Below are 14,336 nucleotides of genomic sequence, written 5' to 3' on the forward strand. Positions count from 1 at the left end.
TTCTCTCTTAGCATCAGTTTCACTTTCATACATTCATTCAGCTTCCTATATATAACACCAACCTCCCGTTTAATGATTTTCATATGAAAATATAATTTGTGATCAAAACTAATTGTTCATTGAGAAACACTCATAAACGCGTCACACATTTAGTGCCAAAGTATACACAGGTAACACCCTCAGGTTTGGAATAATGAATGTACAGTTTTTGCACAAAGAAATGACAACAAACAAACACACATAGATTTAAAAACATAAAAGACGAAGATATTTCTAGATAAAACTTTGGCAACATTGGTGACATTCATGAAGAGGACTTATTTATGACCTTTATATACAGTAAAATAAGCTTTATTCAAGTGTCAAAGGCTTTAAGGGCACACAGGCCACCGTTTGAAAAGTCATCAACTCTCAAACCACATAAATCTCCTCACACGGTTCGACCGCAGGAATGTTCAGAGAAACACATTTACTAACACATTTTCCTGATGTATATGTCAAAGAAAGATGAACTGATACTGAAGTTCTGGCCTATAGGAGCACAATGAAGGGACATCTCACTAAAGAACATGGTTGACACTCTCCAAAACTTATAGATGGTTGAATAAATAAGATGAATTTGCCTGACGTTCAATCAGATATAATAGAATAATCTATAATCACCGGCGGATCCACCAGCATCCACAAGGAGGCAGTAGAGTACCGCATGTAAGAGAGAGCGGTGAGATAGTCTTCAGGAGAGGTCGCTGGAGAAGTTTGGACCTCCACGCATCCACGTCCACTCCCTCAGCATCTGGGACGGATCCAGATGGTGTTAGGTTCCATGTTAAATCATAACTACATCACATAATTCAGGGAAAACACGGTAACATGAGCGCAGAGAGAGAGAGAGAGAGAGAGAGAGAGAGAGCTTTGCACTGACGCACCTCCATACTGTCTTCTGATTCCTCGATGGTGTCATGCAGCAGAACCTCGAGTCGACCTTCAAAAAGCCGGCTCTCGTGCACAAGAGACTCGTCACTGCACACACACACACACACCCACACACACACACACACCCATAAGTGACTCACACAGATGTTACTCAGAGATGATTGGAGATGAAAGTCAATTACACACAAAATCTATTTGATCTCCCAAAACGTTCTGTAATGATGCAGCCAGTTTGTCTTCTATAAACACTTACAGTCTACAGGAAAACATCTAAATCTTTAGTGCGTATGTGTGTGTGTGTGTGTGTGTGTGTACTCACAACTGCTGTAAGCTTTGTCTGGCGGTCAGTAAAGGCGGCACAGAGGAGGGGGCTCGTAATCCATCAGGACTCCCACTCACCGGACTGCGGACTTTGCTCTGAGTACAACAGGAGCATTGCACACATCTTAGTCTGCACTCAAGTCTTTTTGTAATATTGTAATTTATCTTATAATATTGTTCATTTCTTCATAAGTAACATGAATGATGAGTGTTGTGGGTTCAAAGCCCCGTTTTGGTGTCAGCAGGAGGTCCTCGTTCCTCCTTCTCTGGAATCTATGAAGGTTTTTATGATTTGTAAGCTTGCAGACATCAAATTTGTGTGTTTTCAGTGAATCGAGCCGTAACAATTAGACCCAGAGATGGTAAGGAGACAAGAGACACTGTCCCACTCCCTGTGTGTGTGTGTGTGTGTGTGTGTGTGTGTGTGTGTGTGTTCACGTGTCCTCACACAGGCGACTTTCAGCAGGTTCCACAGCTCCCTCTGCCGTTTCTCCTGCAGGCTCATGAGGACCTGCTCGCTCTCAGCCATCCTCTGCACCACGCCCTCCACCTTGGGCAGGAGCTCCATCACGCGCTGACGACACACGGCCGTCTTACTGCAACACACACACACACACACACACACACACACACAAACACACACACGCACACACACCAAAAGTTATTGTTTCGGCATTATATTGGCAGACACACGTCACCAGCGACACATTTTCCTCTACAAAATCTGGTATTGGTGCACGCACACGCACACGCACACGCACACGCACACACACACAGACACTGGTTTGGATCTCATTGGATGCACATAAAGCCACACTGGCCCAGTACAACCACAGGTCTTAACTGGTGCGCTGAGCTGCTACAGAGTTTGCCGGTTGTTCACTTTCCCATGCCACATGTTCCATACACAATGAGACACAAGTTATTCTTTCTTGCATGACTAGTTCAACTTTGAAAGACACCAAAGACACAGATTTAGATCAGGGAGAGTGTGTTATGGTGAGAGTATGATCTGTGTGTGTTGTACCTGAGGTGTGTGTAGAAGTCTCGGAGCTTCTTCTCATAGAACTGCACAGCCTGAACCACCAGGCGTACCATCTCTTGGCTGTCCCCCGGACCCCTCTGGTCTGAGCAGAGGAAGAAAAAGGAAAGTTTATTTACACGTGGAAACATTGTAGAAAAGTAAAATAGGATGGAGACGCAGGGGTGCATGTCCGAATCCAAACCTCTGGCTTTCTGTCTGAGTTTGCGGAACAGCTCCATGGCCTTCCCCTCTCTGAGGAACCAAAAAGTGAGAGGAGAGTGGGTTTATAACCATGAAGACGTGACTTTGTGTTGTGTGTAAAGTTTGCCTCTGGTTCTTACAGCGTGTCCAGGGCCTCTCCACTCCTCCCAGGCTGCCTCTGCACATCCACGATGTCTGGCTGCAGCTGCATCATCTCCTCCTCCAGCTCACTCACCTTGGCCTGGACACACACATATATGGGTTCACACAGACATGGACACACACACACGCGCACGCTCTCACACACACACACACACACACACTCACACACACACATGCTCACACACACACTCACACACGCACACACGCACGCCTGCTCTCACACACATACACTCACACATACACACACACACGCTCACAAACACACACACACACACACACATGCTCTCACACACATACACTCACACATACACACACACACGCTCACACACACACGCTCACAAACACACACACACACACACACACTCACACACGCTCACACACACACACACACACACACACACACACACACACACACACACACTCCGCTCTACCTGGCCACAGCTGACAGCCGTCTGCTCCATCTCCCTCCACACGCCCAGAAGTTTCTCTGATGCTACAAAGTGCAATAAAGTTTAGAATTAATCAGGAGCAAAATCAGTTATTGAAGCGCCCCCTGGTGGTGTGCCAGGTGAAATTGCGGGGTCAAATGGGTTTACGTCCGTTCTATTTGGGTGTCGGGACCTTTTTGCTCTCATACTGAGAGGTTTGGGGTTCTATCATGACCTTGTCCGTACCGATGCCGGTGGCTGTCTGCTCCTGGTATTTGTCCATGTCTATGTGCAGGCTGGTGATGAAGAAGTCCAGCTTGGCCATGAGTCTCTGGTGCATGGACACCATCTCATTCTTCTGTTTGGACAGGGAGGAGTTGTGTCTCAGCAGGCTCATGCTGAAAGAAAGAGGGGAAAGGTGTGTGTTGGTGTAATCATTGATGGATGTGTATGGGGTGTGTGTGTGTGTGGGTGTGTGATGGAACGTGTGTGTCCTACATGGCAGCTTTCTGTCCCTGTTGCAGTCTTTGCCAGTCTTCCTTCAGGGAGCGGATGGTGTGCCACACCTGACCACAAGTCCTCCGCTGGCAGCTGTAAGGCAGAATGTGTCTCGGGTCTTTCTCTACGGACAAACAAAGAGACGGACAAAGGTCAAACAGTCAATTCTACCCGTTATATATTTGTCAACCCACAACAGAACAGAAAGTTGTGCACTCACGGACGAAGCAAATGTTTTCTGGAAGGGTGCGAGGGGCAAACTGAGGTTCATAAGAGCAGGACGAGCGATCGAACAGGAAGACCAGCGGTAAGTCTGTCCTTGTGCCATCTGTCTCCTACACACACATACACACACACACACACACAGTCAATCGTCACATTGTGTCATCCCTGGGCGAATATGACAGCATGCATAGTGTGTTAGCTGATGTTACCGTGTAGTCTATGGCACACTGTGTGGCCGGACCGTGCGGCTCCAGGGCCAGGCCGGCCTCCAGCAGCAGTTCCTGGTTCACAGCAGGGATTTCCGTGTCCTTCTCTATCCTCAGCTGCAGGTCGGCCACGGTCTCACCGGCTGAGATGGAGTACGTGAGGATCTTAGCGGACACCATGTTCAGAACATGAACCAGCTGAGAGGAGGGAGGAGGAACAAATGTCATGCCTGAAGAATCTAAGAGCATGACTGATTGTGCCGTTATCTCGGTTTCAACACCGTCTTCATCGCTTCCTGCTTAACACACCTGAGCTAAACCAAGCTGGAGGGAATCTTATCTCAGTTTCGGTTCAATCTTTCATCGTGTTCTGGACCAGAGTCGGTGCTGAAGAATGTACGTACATCATCACCGCCCCTCTAACTACTTTAATTAACCTTCCAGGACATGGGAGTTTAAGGAAAGCAGCAGATGTGCAAAATGAACTACGTCACTTCTTCATCATCTGTTTACCCAACCATGTATCAGGCTCAGAATTAATCAAGCAACCCTCTTGATGCAAGCAGCGTTTGAAGAAATCACAAATCAGAAATGTAATGGCTGACTGTCCACTCAGTAATATCCACGTTAAAACTATGATCATGATGTTTGACCCTCTCTGTTCCTTTGAGATGAATTCAAATGGTGACAGGTTGTGTGTGTGTGTGTGTGTGTGTGTGTGTGTGAACCTTAAGCTGCAGGATGACGTCCAGCTGGGAGAAGCAGTCGCTGGGCGTGGCCTCTGGGTCTTTCCCTCTCTCCTGAGGCGACCACTTCAGCATCATCTGCAGCCACCTCTCCATCTTCTCTAACAACAGACTGTTACACACCAGTTAACAGGCCGCACTGACAACATTATGTGTGTGTGTGTGTGTGTGTGTGTGTGTGTGTGTGTGTGTGTGTGTGTGTGTCACCTGTTGAGATTGTTGGGCTGGGGGAGATGTTTGGAGTATCGCACTTCCCCTGAGAGGTCCTCATAGACGACAATGTCATCATCTTGTTTCAGTCTGAGTTTGGTGTGCCTAAAGAGGATTGCAGGGAGACATGATGGTGTGTATCGACTGTATGAGAGGGAGAGTGTGTTTACTTGTCCTGAATTTAGTCTTGGTAAGGTCCAAATGTCAAAAGCTGCTATGCTGATGTTGGCACAGCCCACATATCCTGTAATTGTTTCATCTTTCTAAATTCTTTGTGTTTGGAAATCTAATTATGCGATAAGGTTTATCTGAAATGAAGCTTATCATTGCTAAACATCCAAACATGTCATTGTGTGGCTTATTATTCATTCAAAGGGGTGTGTTTGTGGTTGGAGAGAAATGAGATCAGATCTGAAGTGGATGTGAGACAAACTGGTGACTGTTGTTATATTTGTACAAATTCCCAGCTTGAATCATATGAAGGGAGTACGTGTGTGTGTGTGTGTGCGTGTGTGTGCTACTACCAGGGAACAGGCTGCCAGGTTGGTAAGAAGGGACGAAATCCAGTGATGCACTCAAACACCAACGTCCCAAAGCTCCAGTAGTCCACTGTGACCGTGTATCTCTTTCTCTCTATGAGCTCTGGAGCCTAAAAGACAGCAGGAGGAGATTGAAGGAGGAGAAACAGCGACGGAGAGCAGCAGAGGTGTAAAATCATCTGGGTTTCATCGCTTACCAGATACTGAAGAGTGCCTACAAACGACATGCAAAGGCTGCTCTGGTCCAACTCCTTAGCATAGCCCAGGTCTATGATCTTGTGGATCAACTGAGATTGAGGGAAAACAAGTGTTAATGATAAGATAAGAGGAGAGGAGAGGAGAGGAGAGGAGAAGAGAGGAGAGGAGAGGAGAGGAGAGGAGAGGAGAGGAGAGGAGAGGAGAGGAGAGGAGAGGAGAAGAGAGGAGAGGAGAGGAGAGGAGAAGAGAGGAGAGGAGAGAAGAAAGAACTTTATCCTGAGGGAAATTGTTGAATATTGACTATATTTATGATGTAATAACTCTTATCTAACCTTACAGATGCTCTTTTGTCCCTCTTTGCTTTTCTTACTAACCTCAAAAACAAGCATTTAACTCTGTAGGATGGATTTTCTGTTTTTCTTCTAAGGAAAAAAACAACACAAATGCTCTTGCAAAACTTTAAATTTGACAGGGATAAAAATCTGTTTGGTAGAAGTTCTATAAACACAGAAGTGAACGCATAAACATGCATATACAGACACTTTAATATGTTTGGGCCCCTGGCTATATAACTCCATCTCCCTGCATCCCTGTGCGGGAGGGTGTGCGTGTGTGTGACCAAACACATGTAGGCCCACAGAGCAGCACTGAGAAGTTTCCACAGTAAATATAATGAACTGGAACGTAATGTCAGAATGCTGCACTCAGTCAGTGAGTGAGGGATCCAAACAGGAATTCTGTCCATACACAACCTTCTTTTAGGGCTATTTGGGCAGTTGTTCATAAAAGGAAAGAGAAGGAAAGGTCTCAGGTTGGTTGACTCACTCTCTTCTCCCCCTGTTGGAGCACGATGTTCTCTGGTTTCAGATCTCTGTGGATGATCCTCTTGTTATGAAGGTAGGTCAGAGCTGAAGCTGGGATTTAAGTTCAAGTTTGTTATGTCACTGCATTCATTCATTTGTAGTAAGCCAGCATTAACAGCAGAGACAGAGACAGACGGGCACAGAGGGATGGACACAGACAGACACACGTACAGGCGTTGTCATTTACCATCGAAACTCAGGGGGTGACTAGTATAGTCCAAGCGTGTTAAATTGGGTGGAACTCATAACCTTTGGGCTCATTCTGTGTGTGTGTGTGTGTGTGTGTGTGTGTGTGCATGTGTGTGTGTGTGCATGTGTGTGTGTGTGTGCATGCCTATGCTTTTACACTCACTGGTGGTGCTTTGCAACAATGTCACTCAGTTTCAGGAAATGTCGGCCGTTGGCTAACAGGAAAGTGATTTTCTGTGTACACGCACTGTGTGTGTGTGTGTGTGTGTGTGTATGTGTGTGTATGTGTGTGTGTGAGACTGTGAGTGTGCACGCTGCTGTTACACATTAACACACTGCACGTATCTGAGCGCCAGACCATATGCGTCCTCAGTCAAACGTGTTTAGACATCATTCTCTGAGCGCACGTTGTTGTCGTGCTCACTATGTTTTAGACTGAGTGGGCGAGTGCGATTGTTGACGTATGCTTCAATCTGAGTGTGAGTAGTCGTCACCCTGACTAAGAGTTGCGGTTTGGCGTCATTGGTGACGTCATGACTACTGGTCACCATGACTATAGGCCGTATCCTCCATACAACAGGAAGGTCATCATGCTGCCAGCTCACACACAAGTCTCTTGCCCGCTCTCTCTCTCTCTCTCTCATCCGCTCTCTCGCTCACACACACAAAGACACTTAAAAACACACTTTGTTAAAAGTCACTTTGCAGTTGAGGATGAAATGAGATACTTACAAATGTCTTGTAACAGAATCAAAACCGAGCCCTCTCTCATTCCACTGCAGTTCTCCATGAGGTTCAGATACTGCAGAGCACAAACACAGACACTCCAGACTCACACACCACAAATTATGGGAAGAAAGAGAGACTGGTTGAGCCTTAACAAGAGGTTCAGTCCAAATGAATGAGGAGTCTCTGTTCATTTATTCTTCTATAAAAAGATCTTTTCCAGCCTTTCAGTAGATTGCGTCTATCAGGGATGGGAAATATTTTGGTTGTCTAGGTGATCTGAAGGTCCCTGGTTTGAGCCTGTTGACGTGTTGTTGAGCAAAACACTGAACTCATGCATCAGTGTGTGAATGAGTGAATGTGAGGTCATTGTAAAGCACTTTGGACAAAGGCGCTACAGAAGTACAGAACATTTAATTTAATTTTGAAGCCCTATTTTCTCTCTCTCTCTCTCTCTCTGTCTCTCTCTCTCTCTCACACACAGTTTTTGTCACATTTATGTTTCATGCATATTGACAAATAAACCATCCTTACTTGTACCCACATGTACCCACCGCCTTGACCTACTTTTTTAAGCAACACCGTTTCCAGCGTGTCACTCTTTTCTCCCACTGCTGGAAACTTGAGTCAGGCTGTAGAAACCATGAGGCTCTATGCTTTGTTTTTCTATCTCCCACTAACTTGATTGGTTTCAATTTTGCCCACTTGCTCTGTTTTTGTGAGTTTTATGAGATTGCGGTCGGTGTTGCTGAACATTTTCCTCCTCCTGGCGGCCTGGTGCCGATCATTTTTCCAATTTAAGGCAACAAAGCTCAATTATTTTCATATCAAAAACCTCCTGTCCTGGTTTTCTCTGACAGTTCACCCTCACCGTTACATTCATATAGTACACAAACACACACACACACTCACACTCACACTCACACTCACACTCACACTCTCACACACACACACACACACACACACACACACACACCTTTCTCAGGTCTCCTCCGTGGCAGTACTCCAGGGCCAGCAGTGGCAGGTCGTTGATGGCCACCATTTCCTGCATTCCCTTTGGAACTTCACGTGCTGCCACCACATTCACGTGATCCAATCTGAAGGGGCACACACACAAGCAACGCAGCAATCACTACTTCCTGTATTCAAAATTCAGATTCAGACAGGTGGAAATGGCAAAAATGTGTGTATGTTTGTTGTGACATGGTGGATGTGTTTGGAGCCGCTCACTCCCGGGGGCTCAGCTTTCATGACAGGGATGGAGAGGATGAGTCAAACTTAGCGAGGATCTATTACACTGGCAAGATGGAAGCAAATATGAGTTTATGTGTAAGATTCACTTTAGAATGAAAGCGGAGAGGACAGAGAAGATGACTAGTTTCCTCCTCCTAATGAGCTCACAAAGAAAGATTGAGAATCGTCTGTTTGTATCCGGTCCAGACGTGTTTCTGCACTGAACGACTGAGGGAACGATTCAAAACAAAAGTAGAGCCCAGCCCACTCGGCCCCTCACTCGTGGCGTAAGCAGCCGTGTCACATGAGGAGCAATTACAGCACAGGGCGAGGTTTGAAAACACCAGAGACAAAGTTGGCCTTGGGGGCACAGAGGACAGAGACAGAGACAGAGACAGAGGCAGAGGCGCAGTGTGACGCTCTCCACACACAGCTCTAATTCTTTGGGGTCTTCCACTGTTTGATATGAACTGCTTGAGTGCTTAATGTAGAAATCTTCCTATCCTGTTAACTGCAACAAATCCAATCCTTTTATCTTTTCATTACTGCAGCCGTATATAAAGCTCCTCTGATCCCTGCACTCTCTCCGCTCCTTCACCTCCTGTACTTTCTCTCTTTCTCTCCCTTATTGAAAACACGTGTTTCTCATTGTCACAGGTTCAGGTTTTCTCTTTTGCAAACAACTTAAAGATAACAAAGTCAGATTGGTACCAGATCCACTCGGGAAAATGTTTAAACGCCGTAAACCAAACACTGTACAACGTGTAATCATCATCGTGTGGTAATAGCTACAATAACAGCTGATGGATGACGGTCATCAGTGCAATAATAAGCTGCTGTCAAGTTATCATCAGTCACTGTTGTGTCATCTCCCTGCACACCTGTAGGACTTTGGTCCAAATGAGTGAAGATGAAACTAACGGAGCAAACACGAGAAGTGAAACATGACACTCTCTTATACGACACGCTGCGCCTCCTTTAAACTCGTCTTTGGGGTCATGCACGTGAAAAGCAGTTGACACACATTCATCTGAAGTGAAAAACACAACAAAGTGTTTCTTTGACTATAGTGCATGTGTACATCTGTGTGTTAAGTGTGTGTAATAACATAATGGCCGGGTTGCCATGCAGCCCTGTGGTTGTTCCACTCGATGGAGCGTGGGTGCATGGAGGGGCTGCGGTTGTGACCATGTCTGTCTGAAAACAACACACTTGTTAAACTGCCACTTGAAAAAAAGAGAGAGATGGCTTTTTATGCCCGTGTTTGCACCAACAAATGACCAAACACACACACACACACATACACAAACCCTCCTGAGCTGCCAGCCCCCCCTCCACTGACCCAAAATTCAAACTGAAACTCATAACAGACAATACAGGCATGTGTGAAACTGTGACATACACACACACACACACACACACACACACACACACACCAAAGCAGAACTTAATGGCGAGGTGACAAACTGCCCACTCAGAATCAACCACCACTAGACTAAAATAGACCAAACTTCCATATTCTCATAATGTTTTGATGTCTTGTGTGATTTTTACTATTTCAGGAAACAAATGTAGTCCTTTCTGTAATTTCAACAAACTAGTAAAACATATGGGTACATAAAACTCAAATGTCAAAGTCATACGCTCGCAGCTTTGTCATGGAATGTGTCAAAGTAAAGCTCGCCTCCTCGGCCCAAAAGAGGATTCAGCCAGAGGATCAAAGGGTTTACATGGGAAGGTGGAACTCGGCGGGATTGTTTTGGACGGATGGTGACGCTTTGTGGATGAGTGGGTTAACAGTGGGGTGGATAGTTTGGAGTCTGACACTGTGGCACCTGGAGAAGTCAGAGTGAATCTACATAAACACATGGGGAAATGCCTGCACTGGGGGTTTTTTGGAAGAGGGAGAAACCGAAGGTTTCTTCAGCGAACCGAAGACACGCTGTCACACTGTGAGACGTGTCGAGTGTGGAAAGACTGAATACTGAGACGAGTTCAGGCAAGAGCAAAAAGCAAAACACTTCTGAAATTAGATCTTCATCATTCCATGTAGAGCATAGACCGACTCATCTCATGCTAACAAAGGACCGACGGTGATGATCTTTACGCCCCATTTACACTTTTTGCCTTCTGAGATCTGATCACATTGTAGGCAGACTTGATCAGCTAAGATAGGGCAAAGGTTTTGACTTTTAAATCCACTTGTATGTGTGAATGTATATGAAATGTGTGTTTGCTGAGGTGGCAGAGTGTAACTGACCTCTTCATAATCAGGATCTCCAGACACCATCGCTCTTTGTTTCTTTCACACAGGTCCTGACGGCACTGCTTTATGGCAATCTCCTCCTCTGTCTCCTGAAGGCATTAAAACACACACGCACACACATTTGGGAATTTTGAAGTGAAGTGAAACACAATGGTTCCTTTTAACTGGCTTTACACGGGTTGATTGATAAGTTCTCAGCCGAAAAATTAGGAGATCTACCTCAGAGGTGTTGAGGTTATTCATTTTTCAACATAACCTCCCTTCAATTTCACACACTCTTGTCTGCAATGCTGTCAGAATAGTTTTCTCCCCACCTTCACATTATAGCCAATCCAGGTTCCCTCTAAAGCCATTGTTTGGCAAGAGCTGGAAGTCTGAGGGTGGTGTGTGTGTGCCAGTGTATTGTTTTATTGTTTATATTGCATGTTATTTTTAAGTGTACATTTCCTTTTGTGTCAGGCTCAGAACTTATCAATCCGCACTTGTACAGGAACAGAAAGAGAGGCTGTTCTCATGGAGTCCTCAGGTAAAAGCAGCCCATCCTCCTTCCCATAACTTTATATCAGAGCTAATAATAACCTGTAGGGTTACAATTGATCCAGGAAGACTGGAAATTTCCCTAAGCGGATGTTTACTCATCACTGAACTCTCAGCGGTGCCAGCAGAAGCATCGCCCTCTTTAAAACACTGTAGTACCCTCGGTTAAATCATTTCCGCTTGTGTCATTTCCACCAAAACTCCCAGTGTGACCAGCCATGCTTCACTATATGTTAAGTATTAAACAATAGCAAATGTCTGGCTCCGTATTTCCGTTTTTCTGTAGTACAGAACACTTGTGAAGTGAAATGGCTCATCTAAATTTGGTAAAACTCTCTACAGGTCTCTTTGTTTCTCACTAATGTTCTACTAGTAATTGATGTGTACCGATGACTTGCCGGAAAGGATTACACAAATAGGCTCTATAAGTAGGAAAAGTGCAGACTGAAGGATTTCTATTGTAAATGACAACACAAAGCATGACTGTATATTAGACGTAAACATACAGCCAATCAAATATGGAAATAAATAATTAATAAACTCATTAAATTTCCATATCAACTAAATGGATGTCTGTCAGTTCCTTCAGGTTTTTGCAGCGCCTTCCAAAAATAAATCCTTTCAGTTGCAGTCTTTGATTCGTTCCTGGTTCTTTTCCGACAAACAAATACTTTCGTTAAAATAGTTTTTGTATTTTGTTCCTATAATTTGTGAAGTTATACAGTCTCTATGACATATCCTGTAAGAAATTCCAGTTTTGAGGAAATGATTAGGGAGGTAAGGTTGCTCTAACATGAAGTGTTCATTTTGTTATTTCTTATATATATTCCTGAAAAGATCCAAGTGATGAGCAATCTTGTTTCCTGAGAACAGATGATGATGTTAGGGAGATGTTAGTTGCTCCCCCCTCTGCGTAGGGTGGTAATGTAATGTAATGTAATTCCATGGATTTATTCTGTTTCACTGTATTCTCATCACCCTGCTCCCTGGATGAACGCCAGATTTATGGTGGTTTTGTAGATGAGAGGCTGAGTAATGCCACTAGTGTACAGTGGTAGGAAGAGAGGAAGAGGAAGGTCCACTAAGAGGGCGTGTTCAGCTTCCCATTCAGGCCTCTTGGTAATTACGAACCATACAAAGCGCTCATCCTGTGACTTGGTGTGAAATCATCACAAAAGGAGTCATTAGTGTCGCACCAGGTGCAATAAGATGTCTGCTTCCTGCTCTGATGTCATGAGGTTTCACAATTATATGCAAAACCTCATTTGAATGTCTGTGTGTTTTAAGTCAGTGATGGACTATTATGACATTAGATCCATCCAGATAGTGTGAACGCCTTCTGCCATTGGATGTCACTATGCAGATATTGTAAGATCAAATTTTAATGGAAGACAACATCAGCCCGTGTTCTCTCAGTCGGCTGTTGTGCCCATTGAGAGAACACGGGCTGATGTTGTCTTCCATGTGTGACAGCATGGGAATAAAAAAGTAATATAGTAGTAGTAGTAGTATAGTATAATTGTTTTGGGATATTAAAGCATTGCGAATAATAATACGAACATGGAATATCTGAACATGTTCCCTTTAAGAGCTCCTGCATTCATATATAAATGGGTTCTTCTTATCAGGTTGAACTAGTTTCCCCGATTGTGACTGCAATCGTTTACTGTCACAGACACACACCGCACACACACACACACACACACAGACACACACACACACACACACACACACACACACAGGCTCTGTCTCAACCGTGCAGCATCTACTTGATACCAAGAAACCACTGACCACATCATAGCAGTGTCTTAATCAGCATGCAGCAACAGCTTAGCTCTTAACTTAAGGAAGACTTTAAGGTTGATGTGCTTCTTGTATTAAACTGTGCAACTTTCGAGATTTTGTAATTATTGCACTAGGAGTGTTTCATCATTAATTGTGCTTTGAGCATGTAGTGTCCTTTATGGTCAACATTTTGTTTGCTTTCATCGCTTGTGTTTGTGACACAAACGCATTGTTACCTTATTTTGCCATTTTGTCACATTTCCAAATCCTCCGGTACCTAAACGCTCCTTCAGCTCCCAGGCCCCACAGTTCTGTGGCTGCTGCAGGGGGACACGATTCATGACCTCCTGCTGCTGCTCCTGCACCAAATAACACACGTGAGGAACAAGTCCCACTCTTACCACAGCTATGAAACCCTCCAAAGCAAGGAGAGATCATGTGTGTGGACTGATAGTGTAGAAACACAAACACAGAGGTGACATTTACATTTACAATTTTGCTATTTGCTGATTACACACCATACACAGACTTCTGTATTACTAACAACTAACAATTAATAACAACGATGTATTATTAACAACTATTCAAATCAACTCCACTGTAATAACGTGATGAATACAATCAGTTGTGATAGTTGCTGCTGTACTGAATAATAACCTGTAATGGAGTAAAGTGTAGTCTTACACTTTTACTTATCAGAGACTCGTTTTTGTCTTTGTGTGCTGGCGTGAAAAACTTTAAACCTCACTTGTGTTCAGTTGAAACTAAATCTGTCAATGCCATTTTACAAAACATAAGTCCTTTCATTCTTATATTGAAGCTGTTAGTTTTCCGGTGTTACTGGCATGCCCGTAAACGCTTCATCTGAACATTAGAGCCCTACCTTAGGAGTCGCCCGCTCTGTTTACACGGATTCACACCTGATTTACGCTTTGATCGGGTTTGATTAAGACTTTAACACGACATTTTTTAACTTTAGCGACCTAACAAATCTCTCAATGTTCCTACTTCCTGATTGTCATAGTTCCTGTAAAGCTGCTCACGGC

The 14,336-nt window shown here is 44.5% G+C and overlaps 1 protein-coding gene across 1 annotated transcript; it reads right to left on the reverse strand.

The window, feature by feature from the left end:
• Positions 1-730: 730 nt before the first annotated feature.
• Positions 731-14,336, reverse strand: ikbkb (inhibitor of nuclear factor kappa B kinase subunit beta). The gene is made up of 22 exons (XM_076149573.1): positions 14,174-14,336; positions 13,527-13,649; positions 10,963-11,057; positions 8,446-8,566; positions 7,476-7,545; positions 6,517-6,605; positions 5,691-5,780; positions 5,479-5,603; positions 4,952-5,059; positions 4,727-4,856; positions 4,002-4,196; positions 3,788-3,902; positions 3,568-3,691; positions 3,316-3,467; positions 3,073-3,134; positions 2,620-2,720; positions 2,481-2,530; positions 2,282-2,381; positions 1,703-1,850; positions 1,253-1,350; positions 927-1,020; positions 731-793 (listed from the first exon to the last, which is right to left on the reverse strand). Exons 2-22 carry the CDS (start codon positions 13,629-13,631, stop codon positions 734-736), a joined length of 2,232 nt encoding a protein of 743 aa, XP_076005688.1. The 5' UTR covers positions 13,632-13,649; positions 14,174-14,336; the 3' UTR covers positions 731-733.

This window comes from Genypterus blacodes, unplaced genomic scaffold (assembly GCF_046128005.1).
Source record: "Genypterus blacodes isolate CSIRO-AG114 ecotype Tasmania unplaced genomic scaffold, CSIRO-AGI_Gbla_v1 ptg000045l_1, whole genome shotgun sequence".
NCBI lineage: Eukaryota > Metazoa > Chordata > Actinopteri > Ophidiiformes > Ophidiidae > Genypterus > Genypterus blacodes.